The sequence below is a fragment of the Gymnodraco acuticeps genome, unplaced genomic scaffold, assembly GCF_902827175.1.
Source record: "Gymnodraco acuticeps unplaced genomic scaffold, fGymAcu1.1, whole genome shotgun sequence".
In the NCBI taxonomy this organism is placed as follows: domain Eukaryota; kingdom Metazoa; phylum Chordata; class Actinopteri; order Perciformes; family Bathydraconidae; genus Gymnodraco; species Gymnodraco acuticeps.
Genome location: NW_022991672.1, coordinates 511540 through 539142, shown reverse-complemented (window position 1 = coordinate 539142; position 27603 = coordinate 511540). Strand labels below are relative to the sequence as shown.

At 41.1% G+C, this 27603-nt stretch overlaps 1 protein-coding gene across 1 annotated transcript; it reads right to left on the bottom strand.

Annotated features, from left to right (window-relative positions):
- Positions 1 to 7062: 7062 nt before the first annotated feature.
- On the bottom strand, positions 7063 to 27157 carry LOC117534489 (GRAM domain-containing protein 4-like). The gene is made up of 17 exons (XM_034198690.1): positions 26912 to 27157; positions 25694 to 25799; positions 23477 to 23597; positions 21937 to 22004; positions 20524 to 20656; positions 18005 to 18030; positions 17798 to 17889; positions 16586 to 16645; positions 15758 to 15829; positions 15371 to 15414; positions 15047 to 15156; positions 11696 to 11850; positions 10259 to 10406; positions 9555 to 9648; positions 9208 to 9298; positions 8296 to 8364; positions 7063 to 7268 (listed from the first exon to the last, which is right to left on the bottom strand). The coding sequence occupies exons 1-17, from the start codon at positions 27092 to 27094 to the stop codon at positions 7161 to 7163; spliced, it is 1680 nt and encodes a 559-aa protein (XP_034054581.1). The 5' UTR covers positions 27095 to 27157; the 3' UTR covers positions 7063 to 7160.
- Between the last annotated feature and the right edge of the window lie 446 nt (positions 27158 to 27603).

Here is a 27603-nt window from a genome sequence, read left to right as displayed (position 1 = left end):
TTCCCTCTCGAGTCTCCTTTCAAGTCACCTCTCGAGTCTCCTTTCAAGTCACCTCTCGAGTCTCCTCAAGTTCCCCCTCGAGTCACCTCTCGAGTTCCCTCTCAAGTCTCCTCTCGAGTTACCTCTCAAGCCTCCTTTCAAGTTATCTCTCGAGTCCACTCTCAAGTCACCTCTCGAGTTCCCTCTCAAGTCACCCCTCCAGCTCCCTCTGGAGTCACCTCTCGAGTTCCATCTCAAGTCCCTCCTCTAGTCACTTCCGTAGTCCCATCTCCAGTCACTTCTCTAGTCACTTCTCTGGTCCCTTCCAGAGTCCCTTCTCTAGTCCCTTCTCAAGTCCCTCCTCTAGTCACTTCCCTAGCCCCTTCTCTAGTCCCACCTTTAGTCACTTCTCAAGTCCCTACTCTAGTCCCATCTCGAGTTCCCTCTAGAGTCCCCTCTCCTAGTCTCTCGTCTAGTTCCCCTTTTGAGTCTCCTCTCTAGTTCCCCCTTGGTTCCCCTCTCGAGTCTACTCTCAAGTCCCATCTCGAGTCACGTCTCAAGTCCCTACCCAATGTCCTGGTCCGTTGGAAGTTCCGCTGGGGGTCCTGCCAACTCCATGTCCTGTCCCGTTGGAGGCCCCGCCGACTACTCCTCTGTCGGGGGTCCTGCCAACTCTATGTCATGTGCCGTTGGAGGTCCCGCCGACTACTCTCCTGCCGGGGGTCCTGCCAACCCTATGTCCTGTGCCGTTGGAGGTTCCGCTGGGGGTCCTGCCAACCCTATGTCCTGTCCCGTTGGGGGTCCTGTCGACTACTCTTCTGCCGTGGGTCCTGCCAACCCTATGTCCTGTGCCGTTGGAGGTTCCGCTGGGGGTCCTGCCAGCTCCATGTCTTGTCCCGTTGGGGGTCCCGCCGATTACTCTTCTGCCGGGGGTCCTGCCAGCTCCATGTCCAGTCCTGTTGGAGGTCCCGCCGACAACTATTCTGCCGGGGGTTCTGCCAACCCTATGTCCTATCCCGTTGGGGGTCCTGCCGACTAATCTCCTGCCGGGGGGCCTGCCAACCCTATGTCCTGTGCCGTTGGAGTTTCCGCTGGGGGTCCTGCCAGCTCCATGTCCAGTCCCGTTGGAGGTCCCGCCGACTACTCTCCTGCCGAGGGTCCTGCCAATCCTATGTCCTGTTCCTCTGGGGGTCCCACCGACAACTATTCTGCCAGAGGTCCTGCCAACCCCTTGTCCTGTTCCGTTGGAGGCCCCGCCATCACCTGTCTCGCCGATGGTCCTGCCAACTCCTGGTCCTCTTCCGTGGGGGATCCTGCCGAAGCCTGTCCCACCGGCTCCGGTTCCTGTTCGGCCGACACCGGGTCCTGCCCGGCCTCCGGAGCTGTCTGGTTTCGCCCTCGAGCCCGGCCCCCTGAGAGCCGCGGTCTTCGCCCTCGAGCCCGGCCCCCTGAGTGCCGCAGTCTTCGTCCTCGGGCCCGGCCCCCTTACTCTTCCTGCCGCGGTCCTCGCCCTCGGGCCCGGCACCCTGACTCTTCCTGCCGCTGCCTTCACCCTCATGCTCGGCCCCCTGAGTTCGCCCGCTGTGGCCTTCGCCCCTCCATGGTCTCTGCCTTGCCCCCGGGCCGTCCGCCCGAGTTCCCCACCTTGGACTCTGCCTTGCTCCCGGGCCGTCCGCCCGAGTTCCCCACCTTGGACTCTGCCTTGCCCCCGGGCCGTCCGCCCGAGACCCAACCCTTGGACTCTGCCTTGCCCCCGGGCCGCCCGCCCGAGTCCCCCTTCTCGGCTTCTGCCTTGCCCCCGGGCCGTCCGCCCGAGATCCCTTCCGGGTCCACCCACCCTGGTCTGTCTCACAACACAGAGCCTCTAGAATTATGTCCTTCCCCGGCCTTTGTACTCCTCCCCCGGAGGATGTGCTGGAAGCGGGCGGGGATTGGATGACGTCAATCCAATCACCTCTTCGGATGTTGCGAGGGTGGGACGGCCAATGGCATCAGAGGAACTGCACAGCTCATTTACATACACACACACACACACAAACAGAGTTAACAGCACCAGGAAAGCAGCGGCTGTAACAAAGACGTTTAACAGGGTCGGGCTATTTCTTGAACGGGACCAAAACAAGTTGCCAAATTGTTTACACATTTCAGTTTTTGTACAGAGATATATTAAGTACACTTAAATGTGTATTTTGTAATTTTTTTGAAAAAGCCTGGCTAACTATTTCTCCCCTTTTCCTAATATATATATGCTAATCTAAGTGTCTGATGGCTGCAGCCTGTGTCAGTGTGAGCGGTCTGACTGGTTGGACTGCTTCTAATGATTATGATCTCATTCTTCACCTTGAACACACTCCAACACTGCCTGTACAGGTGAGACTAACTCACTGCAAACGTCCTGTCTGACTGGGAGATAAATAAAGGGTTTTTTAAATAACAAAATTGCATTAAATATGCTTGTAAAGTCTATTTTATTAATGCCCTGTTTATAAGATGGAGCTTATCATTTGAAATGAAATGTCATTATTTTTAAAGAGGTGGATGGTGAATAATGTTTTACAACAACAGTGTCTCGCCTCAATGGTGACGTACCTTCACCTGTTAGCGACACAGTAATTAAGTTAAAAAAATAGTAACTAATTCATATGACCACTTTTTGTATTAGATTCTAATTTAATCTGGCATTATTTAATGATAACATAGTAAGGAATCAAAATATCCTAACCTTTCAAAACTGTCAACCAATGGTGACGTACCTTCACCTGTTAGCGACACAATGCTTGAATAGCACGTTCTCTAATAGGGAGTTGGCTCAAGGACTAAGAGGTTAAAATAAGGGCAGTGTCTGCAAGATTCAAGACAACCTGTCTGCACTGAGTAAACTAAAATATGCTATGAGACAGTGAACAAATGTGCAATCTCATAGTACGTCCCAACACATAGATATCTGTCTAAGAATACCTCAGTTGTACTGTGTGAATGAGGTCAAAGGCCAGGTTATATTTCAATGTGTGTTCATTGAATTATAGTGGAAGTAGTGTTTCATATGAAGGGCCGTACAGGCCGTAATTCATACTGGTCCTCTTTCACACATACATTCTCCTTTTACATACGTTCATACATTTTCATTTTCATACACATATATTTCAACGCACACATATATACATTTAGCTCTCATATTCATATATTTTAACGCTCATTTATATATATATATATTTATACATTTTGCTCTTATGTACATTCATTCAATGTTTACATTTAATATTATAAACAGTATATGCATGTCTGAAGACAATATGCAAGAGAAGAATGCATGCATGTGTGAGAGAAAGTATAGTTGAAACGGAAACATTATCGTGCTTTGATTGGCTCAGAAGGTCGAGCGGGGCGGGCTCATGTTCAGAATTTCAGATTCAAATCAACATGATGGAGGGAGATGAATCCGTGTATCTTCGGACCATTTGTTTTTATTTATTAAAAAAGTAAACGGAAGAGCGTCTGCGAGGCATTTTTGCTTTTTGTTTTTCATAAATATATAGAACCATTTCTTCAAATGATATATATTTTACATTTTAAATAAAAATAATTTAAATAATAAACAAAATGAAACATTCAAATAATAATAAGTTATTTTTAATTCCTGAGGTCCAATTCTAACGCATGTTTAAAGTCATCTCAAATAATGAGAGTGTTTATGAATGTACTGTTTGTGTTTCATAGTCTCCTCCGACTCTCTACTGACACCAACAGGCTGAACGTGGTACTGCGCAGAGCAACAATTAAAAACAGGAGACTGTCAGTGTTTTGATTTTACTTTTAAAAAAAATGTACATTACAATTTAAGAAGAGCAATCATTTCATTTAAAAAACGTACACCTATGTATACAACGACACCAGTTTATAAAACCATTGTATCTGAAAGACAGCAGCCGACAGAAAGGTTCACAACGTTCACGTAAACGAGACGAAAGCAGAACCCGAGAAACCACAAAATAAACCGGGGAAGAATTTAATCAAAGTTTAGACAATCAAACCTTTTTTTTTTTTTAAAGGAATTCCATTTGGCAAAGAAAGAGCTTAACTGGACCAATAAAAATACCTATTGAAACTGAGTATTTATTAGAAAACAAACTGATAAATAATGTTACTAAGTCTGAGTTTTGAGCCCAACTTAGAAACAAATATTGGTGTTCAGTAATTATACTTGTAATTATTTTAAAGAGGATATCCCTACTTATTCTGCAGTTTGTTTTTCTGTCAAATGTGCAACTTTCTCATTGAAATAAAGGGAATTTAACGTCAAATAAAATGATTAAACGCTGGATTAAAAGCTTTCAGACTGAAAATACAAAATACAGACATGATTTAAACATACCTGAATTAGCTGGGTAACAGACACTTAATCAAGCTGCAAAAATATATAATTTAAGAAGCCTTACTAGTGTTAGAGTAAAAATAAACATGGGCTACATGTTGATGGGAATAAGAATGTTGTCAAAATAAACTAGGAAATTGAGCCAAAAAAGAAAAGCTGAACTACGACTTTGTGTTTTAACTTGTTTAGCTTTAGCCAATTAGCTCGGACTGGAGAAGCTAAAGTTAATCAGATCAGAAAAAACCTTGAATATTTATAGATATGTTAATATTAATATGTTTTAGCTTCTTTTGAACATCCTAGCTATAGTAAAATATAACTTGACTGTGATTTAAAAAAGGTTTTAGGTCAGTTCCAGTTGTTTAGCCGATTAGCTAGTGTTAAAGAGGCTAAAGCTAACAATCCCCTTATTGTTTACATTACAACATACATTTATTTAAGCCTCTTAATTTATCTCTCAGCTAAAGTAAAATATATATTAACTGTGATAAAAAAGAAAAGCGGCCCAGGTCAACATTTCAATCGGTTAGCTTGTCGATTAGCATCAAGCTAGGAGATGAAGTTCAAAGAAATGGACAGAAATGTTATATTTAAAAAAAATAAAAGCCCCCCTGCGGTCGATGTTGTGGTTTCATTAAGTCTTTCAGCACATTCATATAGAAACAAACAGTGTCCGCCACCACATTAAAAACCCAACATACTATAATACAAACTGGCTGTAAGGCTTAGTACAACACAGAGTTACATAACGTTATAAATCCCTGAAGATATGATGTAAAGTGGTTCAAACACGGAGAGTAAAAACATTTCTCATTAATACCAGAACATGTAATATGTTCATATTTCAGCACTAACACATTGTGAAGATGTTCAAGTATAATATTCATGATGTAGTGTAAAGACACTAAAGGAAATAAGTCCGATTTTAGGGTTTTAAACGGCTCATTAGAACAAAAAGGTGATTTTCACAACTCAAAGCGGGTCAAAATGTTATTTTTTGTACCAAGTACTGAACTGTAACGACCAAATAACAAGAAATATTTAAAGCCAACTTTTATGGATTATATATAAACCATTTAAAGTGCAAACATTTCAGGAATAATGCTGTTTTTAGTCTCAAAGATGGTGATTTCCTACTATCCTTTGCTTTTTGAATCATACTAAAGGGAATATTTATGTTTAAAGTTAAGTTTGAGATCTTTAACTCAAAGAGGGACATAAAGTCCTTTTTCGTACCATGATTTATTGCATCAATGGCTAGTAATCATTTTCTGATAATACATTAATCATTTTAAGAAACTTTTCATGCAAACATTTCAGAAATAATTTGTTTCTAAATTTCAAATTTGCCAATTTCCTTCTATTCTTTACATTTTATCCTCGTAAGTGAATATTTATTTTAAAAGTTACATTTTTGAGAGATTCTTTACTCAAAATTGGTCATAAGTACCAGTAACTCTTTTTTTTTACCGTCAAAAGTCATTCATTACCAAGAAAATCCATATATAATTCAAACGATTTTTTAAAAACTATTACAAATTATTGTGCAGCATTCATTTTGATTTACATTAGAAATGTCAACATAATGGATGTAGATTCAAAATGTTGGGTTCAGCCCAGAAGGCGCGTTCACACCGCAGTACTTTTCCCACTTTAGTTCCGATATAGTTCCGAAATGTTGCGTTGACACCAAAAAGAGCCGGAACTAAAATTAGTTCTAGAGAACCTTTTTACCCCCTTTTCAGTCCCTGCTAGAGAGCAGGTACTTTCGTGGGAGAAAAAGGTTCCTATTTCTGATTGGCTGGGCGGATTGCAAACCACGCCCCGTAAAACTCCCAACAAGTTTTGTGAAGCCGCCATTTTATTATCCTCGCATTAGCATTATTAGCATTAGCCCAGCGCAGAAACGCAGAGAGACTAACTTATGGCAACACAAAATAAAACATGGGAGCGGTGGAGATGAGGAGGTGTCGGCGTTCTGGCGATTTACTCGGAAGGCTTCAGTAGAAGCTGCTGGGACTCTCAGCAGCTTCTACTGAAGCCTTCCCCAACTCCGGGGACTTCCGGCCGGGGACTTTGGGCGGCAGTATACGCCGTGAAGTTGTTTGCGGCCTGCCAGTAAGCCCAAAGCAGAAGAAGAACAAGTGACGGGCCTGCCAGTAAACCCAAAGCAGAAGAAGAAGAAGTGACGTCAGCAGCTTCATTTGCCTAATCCTCCCCCAGGGACTTTTTCCAGTGTGAACGCGATCTGTACTTAGTTCATGAGAACTAAAGAGTTCACATGAACTAAGTTCACATGAACCTTTGTGGGAAAAGTACCGCAGTGTGAATGTGCTGTATCTATGGTACAGCCGTATTAAACGCGGTGATTAAGACATGACTGTTTGAAGGAAATGTAATTCATATTTAATTTATCAAGGGAGAACTCGCCTCGATATCCTTACGCCTTCTGGACAATATTTATTAATATGCAGGACATTATTCCAGAGATAAATACCGGACATATTTGAGGATTTATCAATTAATTAGCTCTAAAAATGTACCTTATTGTTTCCTGTTTTGTGGGAACTTGTTTAAGAAGTCATTGGTGACAAAAAAAACTGCGATTTAACGTCACCGGATTATTTAAAAACTGGTTAATTAACAGTATGACAGTCCCAGTGTGTGTGTGTGTGTGTGTGTGTGTGTGTGTGTGTGTGTGTGTGTGTGTGTGTGTGTGTGTGTGTGTGTGTGTGTGTGTGTGTGTGTGTGTGTGTGTGTGTGTGTGTGTGTGTGTGTGTGTGTGTGTGGCAGCCTGGTGAAGGTGTTACTACGTCTCCGGTTCGATGGCTGTTGCCGCGGAAACGATTTTCGTGTGCTGGTTAAAGATGGCGTCGAAGGCCTCGTCTCTGTGGATCATCGCGCCGAACACCATCGGCTGCAACAAGACAGGAAGTGAGTTCAATTCAGATACTAATACTTTACTTAACATGTAATCTATCAATTAAATGTATTTATACAATATAACTGGAGGGAGCACAGGGATTGAACCCTAACCCAAGGGAAAGACCCCAGAAAGGTGTGCAACAAGACATCACTATGTAACACTCGCGCTTCTATTGGCTAGTGCTCCGACACATTGTATGATGTGAGAGGACTCTTTAAAGTAGATACACTTCATACTGATATACACCTGAACATCAGCAGGAGAGGACTCTTTAAAGTAGAGACACTACATACTGATATACACCTGAACATCAGCAGGAGAGGACTCTTTAAAGTAGAGACACTATATACTGATATACACCTGAACATCAGCAGGAGAAGACTCTTTAAAGTAGAGACACTACATACTGGTATACACCTGAACATCAGCAGGAGAGGACTCTTTAAAGTAGAGACACTACATACTGATATACACCTGAACATCAGCAGGAGAGGACTCTTTAAAGTAGAGACACTACATACTGATATACACCTGAACATCAGCAGGAGAGGACTCTTTAAAGTAGAGACACTACATACTGATATACACCTGAACATCAGCAGGAGAGGACTCTTTAAAGTAGAGACACTACATACTGATATACACCTGAACATCAGCAGGAGAGGACTCTTTAAAGTAGAGACACTACATACTGATATACACCTGAACATCAGCAGGAGAGGACTCTTTAAAGTAGAGACACTACATACTGATATACACCTGAACATCAGCAGGAGAGGACTCTTTAAAGTAGAGACACTACATACTGATATACACCTGAACATCAGCAGGAGAGGACTCTTTTAAGTAGAGACACCTGAACATTAGTATAATAGGGCCCCTTTAACTTGTAACAGTATTTTTACACCGTAGAAATCCATTCCAGGCTCTCTTGTTATTTGCACGCTTTGTTTTATATCTTAATTTAACTCATTAACTTCCACATTGCATCAGATCATAGCGCCCTGTCTTCTCGTACCTTTGTTGTGGACGGCGTTGCGATGGAGATGCCGCTCCCTGACCCCGGCAGCACGGACAACACTTTGTACTGAGAAGAGAAAAAAGCAACACAAACGTTTTTTTAAAACTAATTTAAAAACAAAACAACAACAGAAACATACTCTGATTGACTTTTAAATATCAGTATAGAATACTTGATTTAAAATGTTAGTAAATAGTGAAACATTTTCATCCCGGTTCCTCAAAGTCCAAGATGATGTATTTCAATGTTTTGTCACTATAAACACCAAAGATTTTCACTCTTTTTTTAACAATATTTAATATTGTTCTAACTTATTTCCTTTTATATTTGTATGCCGAAGGCGAGAGGGGTCTGCCTGCAGGCTCCACTCTCAGGACAGTTCCGTCTGATGGAAGTTTTCAAATCACAATGGAGACTTGTGATGAGTCCGCTCACCATGGAACCTCCCCACCTCCGTCGCGCTGCACTCTGCAAACACGGTTGTTTCTCGAACCCTCCACTGTTGTCTAGCGTGTGTAACTAAAATATAAGATGTTGTTATTTATATATATAATAAGTGTCAGTGCGATTTTATTTTGTCCTCAGAGTGGAGGTGTCCTCAGAGTGGAGGTGTCCTCAGAGTGGAGGTGTCCTCAGAGTGTAGGTGTCCTCAGAGTGGAGGTGTCCTCAGAGTGGAGGTGTCCTCAGAGTGGAGGTGTGCTCAGAGTGGAGGTGTCCTCAGAGTGTAGGTGTCCTCAGAGTGGAGGTGTCCTCAGAGTGGAGGTGTCCTGAGAGTGGAGGTGTGCTCAGAGTGGAGGTGTGCTCAGAGTGGAGGTGTCCTCAGAGTGGAGGTGTCCTCAGAGTGGAGGTGTCCTGAGACTGGCGCCCTGGCCAAATTGGGGCCCTACGCAACATTTTGTCAGAACAAACCTTCTGGATGTCGGTGATGTCGGCCAGTTTGATGACTTTGTTCCTCTTGGAGGATCCAGATCTGGAGCTGGAGCTCTCAAAACACAGATGACTGAAAACAGAGGAACAAACACGGATCCAGTTTTACACGTTTCACAGTGTTTATTCTGCACTTGTGTATTTAAAATGTTTTGTACGGAGAGTAAAGTTTGGAGAAATTTGACAATTTGTTCTGATCTTCTATAAATACTACGGCCTCAGCTTGATCTCAAAACTTTAAGTATTTCAGTCTCCCTCCTCATCTGTGTTCCGTCTGAAAACATTGTGCGGGAACAATAATCAATGTGAACAGGAAGTGAGGGACTTACTTCTCGGTGACGTAGAGGTATCCGTTGCGGATGTAGTCAGTGGGCGACTTCCTGTCTCTGTTGATGAGGCAGCAGCGCCAGCCGCTCTCACACACTGACACACAAAGAGTCAAACATCACTACATGCAGGAGGGTCAGGCAGCGTCTTGTGGGAATGAGGGCGTGTCCAGTGCTTGAAGACTCAATGTACTTTTAAGGGTCACACATGTATAAAGACATTAGTATTTCTCATTAGAGGTTAATGTATGTCACTGTGAAGCAGTTAGACCTACCTGTTGAAGATGGAACTAGTAATCGCCGTTAATACCTGTGCGATATATACCTAGCTGCTATATCTTCAGAACTGTTACAGGATGTGTATTTTGTAAATTGTGTAATTATTTTAATTATGTTTTGTCTTTAATATTTGTTCTTATGCTTCTTAGGTAACATTAAGCTGTCTTTGGTTATTTTCTGCGGTAACAAATGTAAATGTCCGCTCTGTGGGACTAATAAAGGTATTCTGATTCTCATTCTGATAATTTAACATTCATCTGAATAAACACTTTGTTGGGAGAATTGATTTTGCTAAATTCTTAGCTACGGTCCAGTAAAGAAAGGTTGTTTTAGATGAAAGACTTGTTTTCTACTTTAATTCAAATAAACAAACACAACAAATACCAATAAACAAAAGCAACAAACACATATCTAGAGTTCCTGCCCACCTGTCAGGGGGCGCTCGCTCTCCTGCAGGTTGAACACCTCGTGGAAAGCTCCTCTCTTGGTGCTGCTGTATCGCCCTCCGTCTTCATCCCGGCTCGCACCGAGAGGAGCCGCCGGGCCGACGCTGCCCCGCCCGCTGGATAACGTGACCTGGAGGGGGGGGGGGATACTAGCTTTAACATTCAGTAGCAGAGAGGATCTGTGGGAACGTCCTGAACATCACTGTGAGACGAGTCTATTGTTGTTCCAACCAATGGATGCATTATCATGGATTTGACAGCTGTGTTCGTTTCACAGAGTATCTTTTCCAGAGCAGATTGATGAAAATAGTGCTTTTTTACCATGAAAGACTATTCCCAGTTATGCTGAGTTTAGTATAATTGTAATCCAACCTTTAACCCGGACAACTCAGATGTGTTCACAGCTCTTCACAAGATCCGAGCCAATGATCACCTTCCTTTGTGGCTGAAATCTCGACTATGTCCTGAAGACTTAAGGATTTTTAGAGTCTTACACAAAATGTAACGTTGGTGGTGAAGAGGAGAAGAACCAACTTCAGTATTTGTTTACCTGACCGAAAATTGTCCCTAAAAACTAAAAAAGATGTTGATTCAAACCTTTTAACATTAGTTTGGAAACATGAACATTTGGTAGGATCTGAGAGTGACCTGAGGATGGCGCCAGAGGAAAGGGGACATTAAAATATCAAGAAGAACAATTCTGCTGATCATCAATGTGTAGAAGTTTTACCTTTATTACAAACCTGAAAGAAATTGAGTAAAAGAGGCAACATTTCACGTATAGGTTTATGATAACTCAAACTAACACCGTCACAAACACTACCAGCAGCTGACAGGGGGGGCAGTATTATCACTACTTATCTAACTACAATAAACACTGCTGATCTCCACACACACACACACACACACACACACACACACACACACACACACACACACACACACACACACACACACACACACACACACACACACACACACACACACACACACACACACACACACACACACACACAACGATCCTACCTGTTCAGACTCAGACAGCTGTGAGAGAAGAACAAATGCAAACTGAACAACCAGGAACACCAGGAACCAGCTGCTGGGACCAGTAAGAACCAGAGGAGGAGGGAGCATTGCTTTACTTCAATAGAAGTAGTAATATTACAAGTAATTAAGTGAAAGTCCTGAAATCAAAAAACATTCTCAAGTATTACAATGAATTACTGTTTTATTATAATTGATGCATTTAAGTGCATCACTTTAATGTTGCAACTGATGTTTTCTGGATATTTCTTATTCTAATTTTGTTTTTTTCTGTACATTTTGTGGATGTCTTTGAGGTATTCTGTGTATATATTTTTTAGGTATTTTCTGGATATTGTCCTGGTATTTTCTGGATATTTCAGAGTGTGTACTGACCCTCCTGGTGAGCGTGGAGCCGCCGCGCTCCTTCAGCTGCAGGTCGGTGGGCAGGTGGGTCCAGATGATGAACGGCGTGTCGAAGCGCTGCCTCAGCTTCGGACAGCTCTTGAAGAGGAAGTCGATGATGAAGAACTTTATACCTGCGTACACACCTGAGCAGAGAGACAAGTCAGAGACACTGAATATCTAATTTAGTGGGAATGGTGTTAACAGCATTCCCACTAACTGTTATGCTACGCACGAAAAGTTTATTATTATTATTCCGCCGGTATTTTGGCCCTCTTCTACTCCCGTATTGAACATCGCAGAAACTCCGTTCAAACATCAAAACGTTCAGCTCGGTCGGGAGTCGATGGCTATTACTTTTCTCATTCATAACTTTCATAATTCCAGAGATACATCCCATAATACATCACATTTTTAACATTGAAGTCAATGGAGGAAATCTTCAGACTTCAACAAATCTTCATGTGACTTCAACTGCTAACTGTTCATTCATACTTTCACTCAGAAACCTCATTCCAACTTTAAATGTTACACATCTTTCTGACATTATTCGTGCAAAACAACTTTTAAATCTCATTCTTACTTTTAGAGATATTAAACATTGTTCAGACCTTGTTTTAGAGGTTTTCTTCAGATTTTAACATTAACTAGAGTGCGTGATGTCACAGCTAGAGGGTAGAAAATCTTGAAATGTGCCTTCATATATATTTTTTAAAACTGCCATAATTCCCAAACCCTACATTCCTGAGACATAATTTATCATGATAAACGTAGGAAAACATCTCGTAGCTTGAAAAATGACAAATAATTAAGCAAAAATAATTAAACAAAATGCCTCTTGAGGGCATGAAGTGACAAAAACGTTCAAAATTCGTCCATTGAAGCCCATTGTAATTTCAGGCAGATATTTCCTCACAGCAGCAGCCGCACACCTTTAGTTAAACTGCCAAAAAGGCCACATTATTAACCTGAAAGTACACAAAAATTACACTTCAGATACTCAACTTCCTTGACATGCTACACATTTTGAAATTTCAAAGATATCTGTTACGGTTCTTCCACAAAACGTTCACATGTAAGAGGTTCATCTCTCATTCAGAACAATGGAAACCTTTGATCTCTGCACACCTCGTTAGCTCAAATATAAACACCTGTGTAATGGAACACGATGCTGACGTGCTCAGAGCAGCAGACTTTAGATAGCAGTGTGCTAGCAGTCCAGCCGTGAAAACATCTACGGGACAGTTTGAGATTTCTTCAAATGCCTTTGCCATGGCAACACAATGCTCGCCATGAAACACGGTTTTCTCATAACTTCAGTGAAACTGCTCCAAACGCCCCAAAATTCACAGGTTTGGTAACGATGCAGGCATCAACGCATCTAAGCGTATTATGGGGTGTCATCAAATGCCGTTGCCATGGCGACAGACCACTCTCCATGAAACATGATGTGGCTGTAAGTCCAATGGACACGGTCCAATCGTCCCCCAATCTTCACTTGTATATCACCGGTCCATGCCTCAACAGCTCTACGCCAAATCTGAGATCTCACCATATGCCGTTTCCATGGAAACGCATCCCTCGCCATAAAACATGATGTCGCTATAACTCCTATGCAAATGTTCAAAAAGTGCTCAAGTGTGCTAACAGTCCAGCCTTGAAGACATCTACGGGACCGTTTTGAGATTTCTTCAATTGCCGTTACCATGGCAACAAAATGCTCGCCTGGAAACACGGTTCTCATAACTTCAGTGAAACTGCTCCAAACGCCCCAAAACTTCACAGGTTTGGTAAGGATGCAGCCATCAACGCATCTAAGCGTATTATGGGGTGTCATCAAATGCCGTTGCCATGGCGACAGATCATTCGCCATCAAGTTAGTTCAGAAGTTTGCAGTTCAAATATTCTGCTGCTTTTCCAAGCTTTTTTTACTTTATTTTCTTCTCTCATCACACATTCAAGCCCCCAGTGTTCATGTATCATTTCAATCTAAATTCTTCACTTTCTTCTTCCACATTACATTTCAGCATAGCAGTTTAGCGTCAGCTTTTCAGCATAAAGCATTCCCACTAGCAATTTCTTCTGGAATTGCATTCTCTAGTTCAATCTGTTGTTCAACTTAATACAATGCACAGAAATGTATTAAATGCACAATTACTCAAATAATAATTACAATCACAGTTTATGCTTCCTACCAAAAACCTCATCAACTGCGATATCGACATTTAAACACTGATCGGCTGCTTATCAAATTAGGTGCTTCCTAAAGTAATGACCACCAGGGGGCGCTTGGAATAAGGAAACTACGCAGCAGAGAGAAGAAGAGTAAGGCCAAATCCCAAACCACGCCCTACCCCCTACCCCTACACACTCCCCCTCCGTGACTGAGTGACACTCGCAGCTCAACGAGTCTCCCTCCTGTCAGATAGAGGGAGTAAATACAGCGGCAAGCTTTGGGACGGCCTCCCCTCTCTTCGGCAGAAACAGGAAATGCCATAACTGTATGTAACAACGGTTTCAAATCAGCATATCTTTGACAAAGATAAAATAAATAACTCAAATAAAACTCCAAACATCTTTAATTGTGTTCTTTTAGTTTTAAAGCTGATGTTTATAAGCTTCTTAGTTTTTGCAACAGTCTGTAAATATACAACTTTATAATAAAATGCACACATTTACCTGTTTCTAGACTAAACACAGGTTTGATCCTAAGTTAAAACATATGAGGCTATCATGAGGTTGTTAACATCGCAGTTTATCAGTGGATGTTTGCTGGAACTACTTGTTAACAGCTTGTTTCCTGACGGACACACACAGCGTTGAGACCGGTCAGGTAGAGACCGGTCTCAAGTCAGCACCGCTGCAGACTCGCTGTTTGAGGGCTTGATAGCCCACTCCCCCTCCACACCGCTCCACACTCGTTGCTTTGGAACAGCCCTTAATGTGGCGAATGCGCAAACGGAGGGGTAGTGTGTAGGGGTAGGATGTGGTTTGGAATTGGGTCTTAGATACAAAAGTGTAGGAGGACAAAACTAAAATGCACTGAATTCAGGTGAAGAAAAATGTCATGTTAAATCCTCTATTGATGCAAATATGCGTTATTTAGCAGGAATTCAGCAGTTAATTGAATGTGAAATGGTTAGTTCTACTTACTTAATACTTTTGTACTTTTAGTAAGTAAACTTTTATATGCAGGACTTGTAACAGAGTAATTATACAATGTAGTATTAGTACTTTCACTTAAGTAAACCATTTTAGTAGGCCTACTGCTTAATTAAATGTATAAGTGTGTAGTGTGTGTGCGTGTGTATGTGTGCGTGCGTATGTGCGTGTGTGTCATACCTATGAAGAATCCCAGCAGTTTGAACGGCAGCAGGCAGGAGGAGATGAAGGCCAGCCACAGACCAACGTACAGCTTCTGAGTCAACTCAGGCTGAACCCAAATGAACAAACTACACACACACACACACACACACACACACACACACACACACACACACACACACACACACACACACACACACACACACACACACACACACACACACACACACACACACACACACACACACACACACACACACACACACACACACACACACAGTATTACATGTCTGTCCACGGACCATCATTCCTCTCTGACGTGGAGCAAAGTGTGTGACTCACTTCTTGATTTTCTCCAGTCTGTTCGCCATCCTGCCAAAGAGGTTCTGAGACACAAAAGGAACATCTTTTAATAATAATAATAAGAAGTTTATTTAGTGGAGCAGCTTTCACAGCAATAACATCACAAAGTGCTTCACAAGAAAGAACAAACGTTTAAAACTAAGACCACAGAAACATGAATACAATAACAACATGAGGCAGAAATGTCAAGGTCAACATAAAACAAAACACAGACCACGTGGAGTCCCGAAAGAAACACACATAAGAACACAACAAACATCTCAAGTAGAAACAAAGGTAAAGTAAAAAGATTGGTCTTCAGTAGTTTGTTTGTAGTGAATCTGTCTGAGCTGACGTAGCTCCGCTGAACTCTCCGTCTCGTCTCACCTGAGCTTTCTGAGCCACGTCCAGAACCAGCGTGAACTTCTCCGACACCGTCAGGTCTTCTTTGGGAGGCTCCTGGAAACCAGAGGAGACAATAAGGAGATACAAACTGACACAATCATCTACACAACTAGTGACCATGACAACGCAACTTCCCCAGCTAATTACTCACATTAAGAAATACACTGTGTGTTTGTATGAGAACTTCCACAATAACATGTTTTTGTATTGAAACCAGGCATAACCTTATCATATATGTGTTATTATGCATACATTTCGAGAACAGACATCTAAAAAAGTCAGGTCTAAACGTAGGTAGAGTACATGAAAGTTCCTTAAAATTTAGTAAATGTACTTAATAACAATGCAAGTTACATTCAAATGTTATGTTTTTTAATGCAAATCTGGTATTATTTTAATAAATATGAGTTCATTTGAATACTTTTCAACAACAGAAATCTGAAAAATAAGTAACACAGGTCATTTGAATTTATAGGACAGAAATGTATGTCAAATACTCTAAACTACCTCAAAACTGGAATATGTTACATGGAATTTTTGATATTAAAAAGGCACAACCGTTTTTAATACCAAATTTGAATACAAATGAATTATTCGTCAATTAAAAACCTACTTTTCATGACCATTAAAAGTCATTCCACTATTTAACATGACATGACATTAAATGACGTCCCATAGCCACCAGGTGGAGCTGTTAGTCTGTCACACTAACTTCCTGTTCACCTGTGCAGGTAGCCTGTCAGGACACTTTCAGATTTTAAATGGATATTTCTTTTCATGTTGAAGATAAATCACAGAGAGATTTCTCACCACGGGCTCGGAGACTTCAGGTACGATGCTCCACTGGATCCTCCAGCCTCTGAGAGCAGTGCATCATGGGAACACACAGGTAGATATGAGATCATTTCACACTGTCTAAATATATCTGTTTGTCAAAGATTTTGAATTCAAGCTGCTCAGAATCATTGGTTCATTTTTAAAACACAGTGAGGCTTTGAGTGGATGAAAAGTTACCTATCTGTCAAGAATGGAATAAAAAACATCTATTAAAACATTTTAATTAGTGACGTTTCCTCTACCTGACTGAAGTACTTTACTCCATGTTACACTCTTAAACACATAGTTAACCCCCTTCTATTTCCCATTGAGTAGTTTTAAAGAACATACAGTCATAAAGTTACGTAACCGGGGTCTAAGTACCCTAAACGAGTCAGAGCAACAGCTCATTAATGGAGCGTCTGAGAAATAGCTGTAACTAACAATTATATTGTTCAATTGATTGTTATCATAAAACCCAGATAACAGTGCCAATATCCTACCAGTTCCTCACAGGCGATGTGTTAAAATGTCCTGTTTTTAAGTACAAATACCAAATATATTCAGTTTAATATGATATAAAACATAAAAGCAGAAAATCTCTAGATTTTGGAAAGCTGAAAACAGCATTTTCTGCCATTTCTGAAAAATAACATTTACGGTAAATACTTTTTCAAAAATAGTTTCAGAATATTCTGATAGATTAGTTGACTGGAGTTAAGATGCATAAATGTAATGAACCCCCCCCGATCTATTATTCATCTGATTCACCTGCATGTTACTTAAATTGCCTATACGAGAAGATTGATGTAAACCTGATTAACAGGGTGTTTCTCAATGTCGAGGACGCTTCCTTGTCCTCCGAGTCAGGTCCATCAGAGGCTAGGCAAGAATCCTTCCTGGCATTCGGAGAACGAAGAATGGAACAGGCTAGCAAGTGTGCAGGTGTGCGTCATATGAGAGGCCCCGCCTTACGCCAGCAAAGCTCCGCGTCGCTTCCCATGCAGTGAATCCAAAGTGAATGGTGAAGCTTTCAACGCACGCCGCTGTGATTTTGGAACATTGAACAATGTGAATGTATTCTAGTAGACCTCAACAATGGAATTATGATCAGTAGAAATGGCCATGACATGGGACCTTTAAAAAGCGCTCCACAAATCATTTTTTTATTATTATCATCATCAGTAACCTTCGGGCTGAACTCACAATAAAGGCGATGGCCGAGGTGTAGACGGAGTACCAGCTGGACAGCGCCGTCAGGTTCCTCTTGAAGTTGGACAATGGTTTCAACCCTCGCTCTGAAAAAAACAGAAACTGACCAATCACAGACGCAGAGAAACACAGATGTATCTTGATAGCTCTTGTATTCTGTATTGTTTGTGATGAACGGTGAAGGAAAGTATTAATACTCACTGAGTCTTCTCATGTTTTCAGTCAACCTGTGTGTCGGAAACCACATGTTTGATTAGGATGTATTTATTTAAAGATATTCAGCTTTAACACATTGTTTTTATCACAAATTGGGATTTTCGTTCGTCACAGCGGCATCAGACATGAGTTAACAATATAATTAAATTAAAAAAACAAAAATAAAGATCTATTATTTTTATAACAGAAAGAATACAAATAAAACCTTATGAAAAAAAGATTTTCGTTCGTCACAGCGGCATGTTAACAGGCATCAGACATGAGTTAAAAATATAATAAAATAAAAAATAATTTTTTTTATAAAAGACGAAGAAAAAACTAAAATAAAATATTATAAAAAATATAATAAATATTAAATGAAGCATACTGTACAGAATAAGTTCAAATACTCTTAAGAGGACCTACATCTATCTAATATTAAAGGTCACCTATCATGCTATTTGTAGGCAATAGCATAGGTCTCAGCAGTGGCGGCCGGCCCATAGGGGCGCCGCCCCACCTCTTCCCACATACAAAAAAAAATATTAAAAAAAATATAAAATTAAAAAATATATATTTAAAAAATATATATATTTTATATTTGTATTTGTAATGAACAAGGTAAATATCATACAATTGGTATCAGTAAAATGTATAATCTACAATAAAATCTCGTTTAAAATGGTGTTACGATGTCTAAAGTTACTGATAAGTCACATGTTTCCTGCCTGGCCTTGCCCGTGGCATTAGTTTATCATTACCGGGCAGAGCTCCCGAGACAAACAGCAGCAACCAGCACGTTGCAAAAGTCTCAATAGTAAACTGTGCCGCCGAAACATAATTTCAGCCAATCAGCGACGTCAAATATTTTGGTCACGAGGGCGCTCACGTTGGCGCCCACGTTGCTTACGTGCGTTGACGTGAGTTGTTTTTTAGACTCGTGAGTGACCAAGGTGACGCAGTAGTTAGATGACAATGGTGTGCAGGTGGAGTCGCCGGACCTTGGTCCCCGCCCAATTCCGTGCAAGAGCTAATCTCCAATCCTTTCGAAAGGAGAAGTTTGGGAGATAAACTGTTGCTTAAAGACCTTGGACCGGACCAACCCGATTTGTATACATCACAGCAAGCTCGTGAAAAAGACAAAACGTATCAACGAGGCTTCTCACGTAGCTGGTACACCAGAAAGGCATGGCTAGCTGGATGCAAACAGGTAAATGCTGTCTTTTGTTTCCCATGCTTGCTCTTCAAACAGCCGGGGACAGATACGATCTGTTCAGAAACTAGACAAAAGTTAAACAAGTACAAACCACAGACTGTCTGTGTCATGGAGAATATAGTCACTGGTTTATTTATGTCTGTATAGGCCGTTGTTGTGAGTGTGGACGGTCGGAACATATATAACGTTAGCTTAGCCAAGCTCCATTCAGAAAACAAGCATTCTAAAAGGTTTTTCGCCTGCCGTCTGTCTGCAGATTTGTCAAAGCATTAATTCATGGTTTTTACTAACCGGTATCAGTATGTTGTTACGTCGGCATCATTTAGAAACGTGTATTACAATTTAATCACGGTCAAATATATTCATTTTGTTGTAGTTGTAGCTCCCGAGCCAGCGCCTCTTGTTTGAATGATGCGAGTAAACACAGCTGGCAGCCGCGGTGAAACTCGAGCGACTAGATCGATGCGATAGGAGCGTTTAGAGCGAAGCGAATATTCGCATCACGTCCGGTCTGAACGCAGCATTAAAGCAAGCTCCGCGCTGCACTGGAAACGCGCCATTACATCACCAGAAGTCCTAATTTAAGGGGTCATTTCTCCCAAAAAAAATGTTTTTACTCACTATATCAACAGCCCCACCCAAAATATTTTTCCACCAGCCGCCACTGGGTCTCAGATATATAAAAATACATAAAAAACATGTCTATGAAGTGTTTTGCTCAAAATACCAAACAGATCACCCATTCTAGCCATGCCTCATATCCCTCTGTTTCACTTCCTGTTTCAAAAGTGCTGAGTTGGATATAAAGCTTTAAAAAAAAAAAAAGTTGATAAAAAAAAAAAATTCTAAAAAAAGGAGCTTTCGAAATAAAGAGGAGGGGTCTGAGCTCATGCGGGACCCGGCAGCTACTGTCTAAACTAAATACTGCCGTGATGAAACGCCATATCATGGATTATCAAGGATTATTTCTGAAACAGTATGGAGCTCAAAGGCTTTCTCTCTTGCTGGTTACGGTACGGAGGAAAAGAGAGAGGGTTTTATTTCTGACGCTGCGTGAGTTCCCCCGACACACCGGGGACACATATTTAAAAAGTGCATTAAAAAATAAAAGCAATATTCTTTCAGTCACAGTTGCTTACAAATACTGAAACATGAAAGCAGAACACGATCAAAAGTCAACTTCATACTGTCTAATAACACTTTCTTTATACATTTTCTGAAACATAAAACATTTCTTACAGCCCTTGTCTTCAACAATGAAATGAATCGCATCTATTTTTTTTAGGGTTTCTGTGTTTCCCCTCCTCACCTCTTGGCGCTCAGCGGCTCGTCCGTCTCCACCGTCTGCTCCTCCTGCTGGAAGCGGAAGTCCTCGATGTAAACGCCAAATCTATCGTAGAGACACTTCCGGAAGCTGCTGGACCAAGTGTCCTTCTGTTTGTCTGAAGATGAGAAGAAGAAAAGATGGAGGTTACATGGTTGTTGACATTTCACCACATTTATACACTGAGGTTTATACCAGACTTTGCCTTGTATGAAAATATCAGTCACAGATATCTGAAAAATCTGGACGAATAAAACCTAAACTATGATTTTATAAACAATATAATTACTTATCTATAGAAGAACAAGAACATTTTATTCATACAATTACATGTGTGTTACTCACATTCGTGTTCTGTGGTTTTATGTGTAGGTCTTAGTATAGAGTGGTGAAGAAATGAGTCCTAAAACCTGGAAATGAGTTGGCATTTTACAACTTCCTGTTCACTCGTCTTGAAGTCAACATTTTTTACCATAGTTTGGTTGTGAGCCTGAAATAAGGTCTGTGGTTAACACAAGCTGAAGAGATTAAAAAGTGTTGTCCTACGAAATAAAATGCGTCAGTAAATACCCCACTGCTGAATTTAAAAATGGCGGTTGTTAACAAGTATCTAAATGAGTCATGTGACCGTGCTGTAGTTCCTTTATAGCCCAACATTAGCCACCTTTAGCTTAGCGGTGGTGACGTGAAGTCATGTGACCGTGCTGTAGTTCATTTATAGCCCAACATTAGCCACCTTTAGCTTAGCGGTGGTGACGTGAAGTCATGTGACCGTGCTGTAGTTCATTTATAGCCCAACATTAGCCACCTTTAGCTTAGCGGTGTTGACGTGAAGTCATGTGACCGTGCTGTAGTTCCTTTATAGCCCAACATTAGCCTCCTTTAGCTTAGCGGTGGTGACGTGAAGTCATGTGACCGTGCTGTAGTTCATTTATAGCCCAACATTAGCCACCTTTAGCTTAGCGGTGTTGACGTGAAGTCATGTGACCGTGCTGTAGTTCCTTTATAGCCCAACATTAGCCACCTTTAGCTTAGCGGTAGTGACGTGAAGTCATGTGACTTCTTTATAGCCTAACATTAGCTTTTTCATTCTGGAGATTGCATTTACACTTCAATTGTTATAAAAGTGGTGTTAATATGTGGAGATTATCCTGCTGAACCAAACAAGTAATTATCATAAAAGTTTGATCAAGAGATTATTTTGTGCAATTTTCCGAAATCCATTGGTAAAATCCCATTGGCTTTTTGTTTTATTTAGGGAGCCCTTGCGATGCTTACTTCCGTTTTGGCCCACAAAGATACATCATCCCTGCACCACTCGAACATCCTATGACTGATGAAACTACATTTCAAAAATATTGAACGATAACGAGTAATGTAAGAAAAAGATAAACTCACCTGTACCGCTGGCTGCAGATGTAGAAGGGAGCGGGGCTTTAGGCGTTTGTGAAGGTGAGTCTTCAAGTCTGTAAAGCAACAGAAACGATAATTCAGGTGATCAGATTCAGCCATGAGACTACAGGAACAAACCGCTCTGTCTGATGGTTAGCATTAGCTCATTAAAAAACGTTTATTTTTATTTAAAGGTCCTCTATCATACTGTTTTTCATCAATATATCACAGGTCTCAGATATATCCAGAGCCTGTCTCTGATTGGCTGAAACACCAAACAGATCATTGCAGCATCCCATAATCACCTCTGTTTCAGCCCTGTTTCCAAAGTGCTGATTCTCTGTCTGTTACTTTAGATGAAAATAAGGAGCCCCTCCCCACGCCCCTCTGAGAGAGGTTTGGTTACAAAGAACTCAATGGTGCTCTAGAGGAGATTCAGGTGATAAGGGGGGGGGTTACCTTGGTTGGTGATTTGCTAATGGTTACACAAGACAAAACATCGTTATGACATCACAAAGTGGCCAAAATCTGATCAGTTCATTTTCAGACAGGTTTTTATAGAAATGGATCAAAAAGAGAGAGAGAATCTTTGTTCCTGAAACTTTCAGAGTCTCTTTACACAGAGGGGACACATGTTGATGTAGAAGAGACATGAGGAAGAGGGGACACATGTTGATGTAGAAGAGACATGAAGAAGAGGGGACACATGTTGATGGCGAAGATACATGAAGAAGAGGGGACACATGTTGATGTAGAAGAGACATGAAGAAGAGGGGACACATGTTGATGTAGAAGAGACATGAAGAAGAGGGGACACATGTTGATGTAGAAGAGACATGGAGAAGAGGGGACACATGTTGATGGCGAAGAGACATGAAGAAGAGGGGACACATGTTGATGTAGAAGAGACATGAAGAAGTGGGGACACATGTTGATGTAGAAGAGACATGAAGAAGAGGGGACACATGTTGATGTAGAAGAGACATGAAGAAGAGGGGACACATGTTGATGTAGAAGAGACATGAAGAAGAGGGGACACGTGTTGATGTAGAAGAGACATGAAGAAGAGGGGACACGTGTTGATGTAGAAGAGACATGAAGAAGAGGGGACACATGTTGATGTATGAAAGACATGAAGAAGAGGGGACACATGTTGATGTAGAAGAGACATGAAGAAGAGGGGACACATGTTGATGTATGAAAGACATGAAGAAGAGGGGACACATGTTGATGTAGAAGAGACATGAAGAAGAGGGGACACATGTTGATGTATGAAAGACATGAAGAAGAGGGGACACATGTTGATGTAGAAGAGACATGAAGAAGAGGGGACACATGTTGATGTATGAAAGACATGAAGAAGAGGGGACACATGTTGATGTAGAAGAGACATGAAGAAGAGGGGACACATGTTGATGTAGAAGAGACATGAAGAAGAGGGGACACATGTTGATGTAGAAGAGACATGGAGAAGAGGGGACACATGTTGATGTATGAAAGACATGAAGAAGTGGATTTTGCATAATAGGTGACCTTTAATAAGCACCTGGGTTTCAGCACGTCGTTGATCTTCTGCTCCAGCTCGCTGCAGCGGCTGCGCTCTCTCTCCAGCTCGTGCCGCAGTGAATCCACGTTGGACTCCTCTCTCAGTTTCTTCAGCTCCTCCTCTGAAAACAGACGAGGATGAGACACGACACGTTCATGTTACCCAAAACTAAATCAAACATCAAACAGAAGTGGTGGAAGTACTCCGATCTTGTACTTGAGTAAAAGTACAGAGGAAGTACCAGAGTGTATGAATACTCTGTTACAGTGAAAGTCCTACATTTAAAATGTTACTCAAGTAAAAGTAGAAAAGTATTATCATCAACATATACTTGTAACTCTTTATTTGTGTGTGTGTGTGTGTGTGTGTGTGTGTGTGTGTGTGTGTGTGTGTGTGTGTGTGTGTGTGTGGTGTGTGTGTGTGTGTGTGTGTGTGTGTGTGTGTGTGTGTGTGTGTGTGTGTGTGTGTGTGTGTGTGTGTGTGACGAGGTTAAGCAGGCTTATTAGCAGTGTGTGTTATGTAAAGCTGACGAACAGATATTGACAGATTACCCAGCATGCATCTGTGCTGTAGGGCATTTAACCCTGAAGTGATGCTAAAGGCCAGAATGAGTCGACAGCCAATTAACACACAACTCTCCCAGCCACAGATTTAAAAAGGGACACTTTACTTTAACTTATTTTATGCTAAATTAAACCAATAAAATAACCTTGACTCAAGATCCAATAATCAGCTTTAACCTGGCTAAAACATTCTGTGTATTTAAGTGTTTTTGTTTATATTGTCTTTATTGAAATGTTGCAGGTAGCGACATTATTTATTAATGGTGGTTAATTTGAGAAGAGAGAAACAAATAAATTCAAGATAAATAACAAAAATAGTGGTGATTATAATACTACTATCACGATAGTTATTCAATAAAAATAAAAATAAATACAAAAAAAAGAAAATAACAATATGTTTCAGAGGAAAATGTCTAAATAAAACTGAGTTCAAGAAATATATATACAGTGGGGCAAAAAAGTATTTAGTTAGCCACAAATTGTGCAAGTTCTCCCACTTAAAAAGATGAGAGGCCTGTAATTTTCATCCTAGGTAAACCTCAACTATGAGAGACAGAATGAGAAAAAAGAAAATCCAGAAAATCACATTTGTCTGATTTTTAAAGAATTTATTTGCAAATTATTGTGGAAAATAAGTATTTGGTCAATAACAAAAGTTCATCTCAATACTTTGTTATATACCCTTTGTTGGCAATGACAGAGGTCAAACGTTTTCTGTAAGTCCTCACAAGGTTTTCACACACTGTTGCTGGTATTTTGGCCCATTCCTCCATGCAGATCTCCTCTAGAGCAGTGATGTTTTGGTGCTGTCGCTGGGCAACACGGACTTTCAACTCCCTCCAAAGATTGAGATCTGGAGACTGGCTAGGCCACTCCAGGACCTTGAAATGCTTCTTACGAAGCCACTCCTTCGTTGCCCGGGCGGTGTGTTTGGGATCATTGTCATGCTGAAAGACCCAGCCACGTTTCATCTTCAATGCCCTTGCTGATGGAAGGAGGTTGTCACTCAAAATCTCACGATACATGGCCCCATTCATTCTTTCCTTTACACGGATCAGTCGTCCTGCTCCCTTTGCAGGAAAACAGCCCCAAAGCATGATGTTTCCACCCCCATGTTTCACAGTAGGTATGGTGGAGTTTGGAGTGTGACTGTTTGAGGTTGTGGACAGGTGTCTTTTATACTGATAACGAGTTCAAACAGGTGCCATTAATACAGTTAACTAGTGGAGGACAGAGGAGGCTCTTAAAGAAGAAGTTACAGGTCTGTGAGAGCCAGAAATCTTGTTTGTTTGTAGGTGACCAAATACTTATTTTATCGAGGAATTTACCAATTAATTCATTAAAAATCCTACAATGTGATTTCCTGGATTCTTTCCCCCCATTCTGTCTCTCATAGTTGAAGTGTACCTAGGATGAAAATTACAGGCCTCTCATCTTTTTAAGTGGGAGAACTTGCACAATTGGTGGCTGACTAAATATTAGCCCCACTAGAATATTAGCCCCATAAGATAAATATATAAAAAAATATAAATAACATCCGGTTTAAAAGAGAAAAACACAGATTATTATATATTGTTATATGTTGTTTCTTTGTTTACATAAGTAAACAAAGAAACCCCACACAGTGGAGTGCAGTTCAGGTCAGATTACTCACCTAAGAAGTGTTTCTCTAACAAGGCGATTTCCAGGTGACCTTTGACCTCGTTGAGATCCGTCCTGGAGTCGTCGTGGAGAGCGGCAGAGAACGATGCATGACTAGCCTGAGAGACAAACACACAGTTAAATACAGACACACATAACAAGCAGACGAGTTAGTTTACAGGTGGTATCTCTGGATCTAATCATAAAACTAAACTACTTCAGTATATAAGCTACAGTAAGTGAAACCGCGTCTAAATAAGTAGGTCACAAAAAGAAACATTTGAAGACACCTTGACTTGTACTTTTTGTTTAATGCTACCATATTCTTCCAATCCACTGTATTTTAGAGGTAAATATTGCACTACATTTATCGATTTTACACATTTGTAGTCTTTTTGGTTGTTTATTTTCCTCCTGATTTCATTTCAATAACTGTAAGAGGCCCTAAAGAATTACTCATAGTACAAACAAGTTGCATGACTAGCCTGAGAGACAAACACACACACAGTCAAATAAAAATAAAACACACATGACAAAGCAACGAGTTAGTTGAGAGGTGGTATCTCTGGACATAATCATACAACTCAACTACTTGTATATAAGTGACATGATTATGTAAGTGAAGCCTGGTGTCTGAATACGTAGGACACAAAAAGAAACATTGTAAGACACCTTTACTTTTTATTGTATGCTACCATATACTTCCAGTCTGCCTGGTTTCAGACAGAGGGTGAAAAGAGGTGCTGCAGCAAAATAAAGAGCTTCATGAACATTAAAGCATGGAGAGACACTACATACTGATATACAGCTGAACATCAGCAGGAGAGGACTCTTTAAAGTAGAGACACTACATACTGATATACACCTGAACATCAGCAGGAGATGACTCTTTAAAGTAGAGACACTACATACTGATATACACCTGAACATCAGCAGGAGAGGACTCTTTAAAGTAGAGACACTACATACTGATATACACCTGAACACCAGCAGGAGAGGACTCTTTAAAGTACAGACACTACATACTGATAGACACCTGAACATCAGCAGGAGATGACTCTTTAAAGTAGAGACACTACATACTGATATACACCTGAACATCAGCAGGAGAGGACTCTTTAAAGTAGAGACACTACATACTGATATACACATGATGTCCTCTTTAAAGTCCAGGGTCAGATAAACATGTTTCTTTCTAAACTCCTGGTTGATATTGTGTGTGTTTGTGTACCTGAGCGTCACTCTGCTCCCCCTCCGCCTCCCTCAGCTCCTCTGAATCTCTGGCGGAGACTCGAGGTCTGCTCCCGACCTCCTCGTTGCTCTCTGTGTCGGAGGTGTTGGGAGAATCGGCCAGATCCGGGAACTCATCCCGTCTCTGGCCCCGGAAACGGATCCTTTCCAGATGTTTCCGCATGGTGGCCGCCGTTTAGCCGGTCGTTCTCTACCTGAACATGACTGCCGGCAGCACTGCAGAGACTGAAGGAGGACAGGAACACATCATTATTATTATTATATTTAAGTTCTTAGGATACATTTTGATATATTGCAACATAAATTTACATTTGTTTAACTACATATCAAATGTATGCGAGTCAACAATCACGTGACCCATTTTCAAACCGTCTGTTCAGGGAGGAGGAAGTGTTTCACCAGCTGCTCTTAAACAGGGACCATAGCACAGTGTTGTGAAATATAGCTATGAATCTCCAGATGTGTAAAGAGATGTTCTTTATGTATTGAGAACATACTCCTACTTATGCTCAATACACTATTTGAAAAGCCTCTTGGATCAGCTGTAAAATGCATCGTCACAAAGTTAAATAAAGCCTCAACAGTTCTTCCTCCACTTCCTCTTGGCAAACTGCCACTGAGAGGTTGAACCACACTGTAAGAGAAGAGTTTCAATTTCCCAGAAATGAAAGT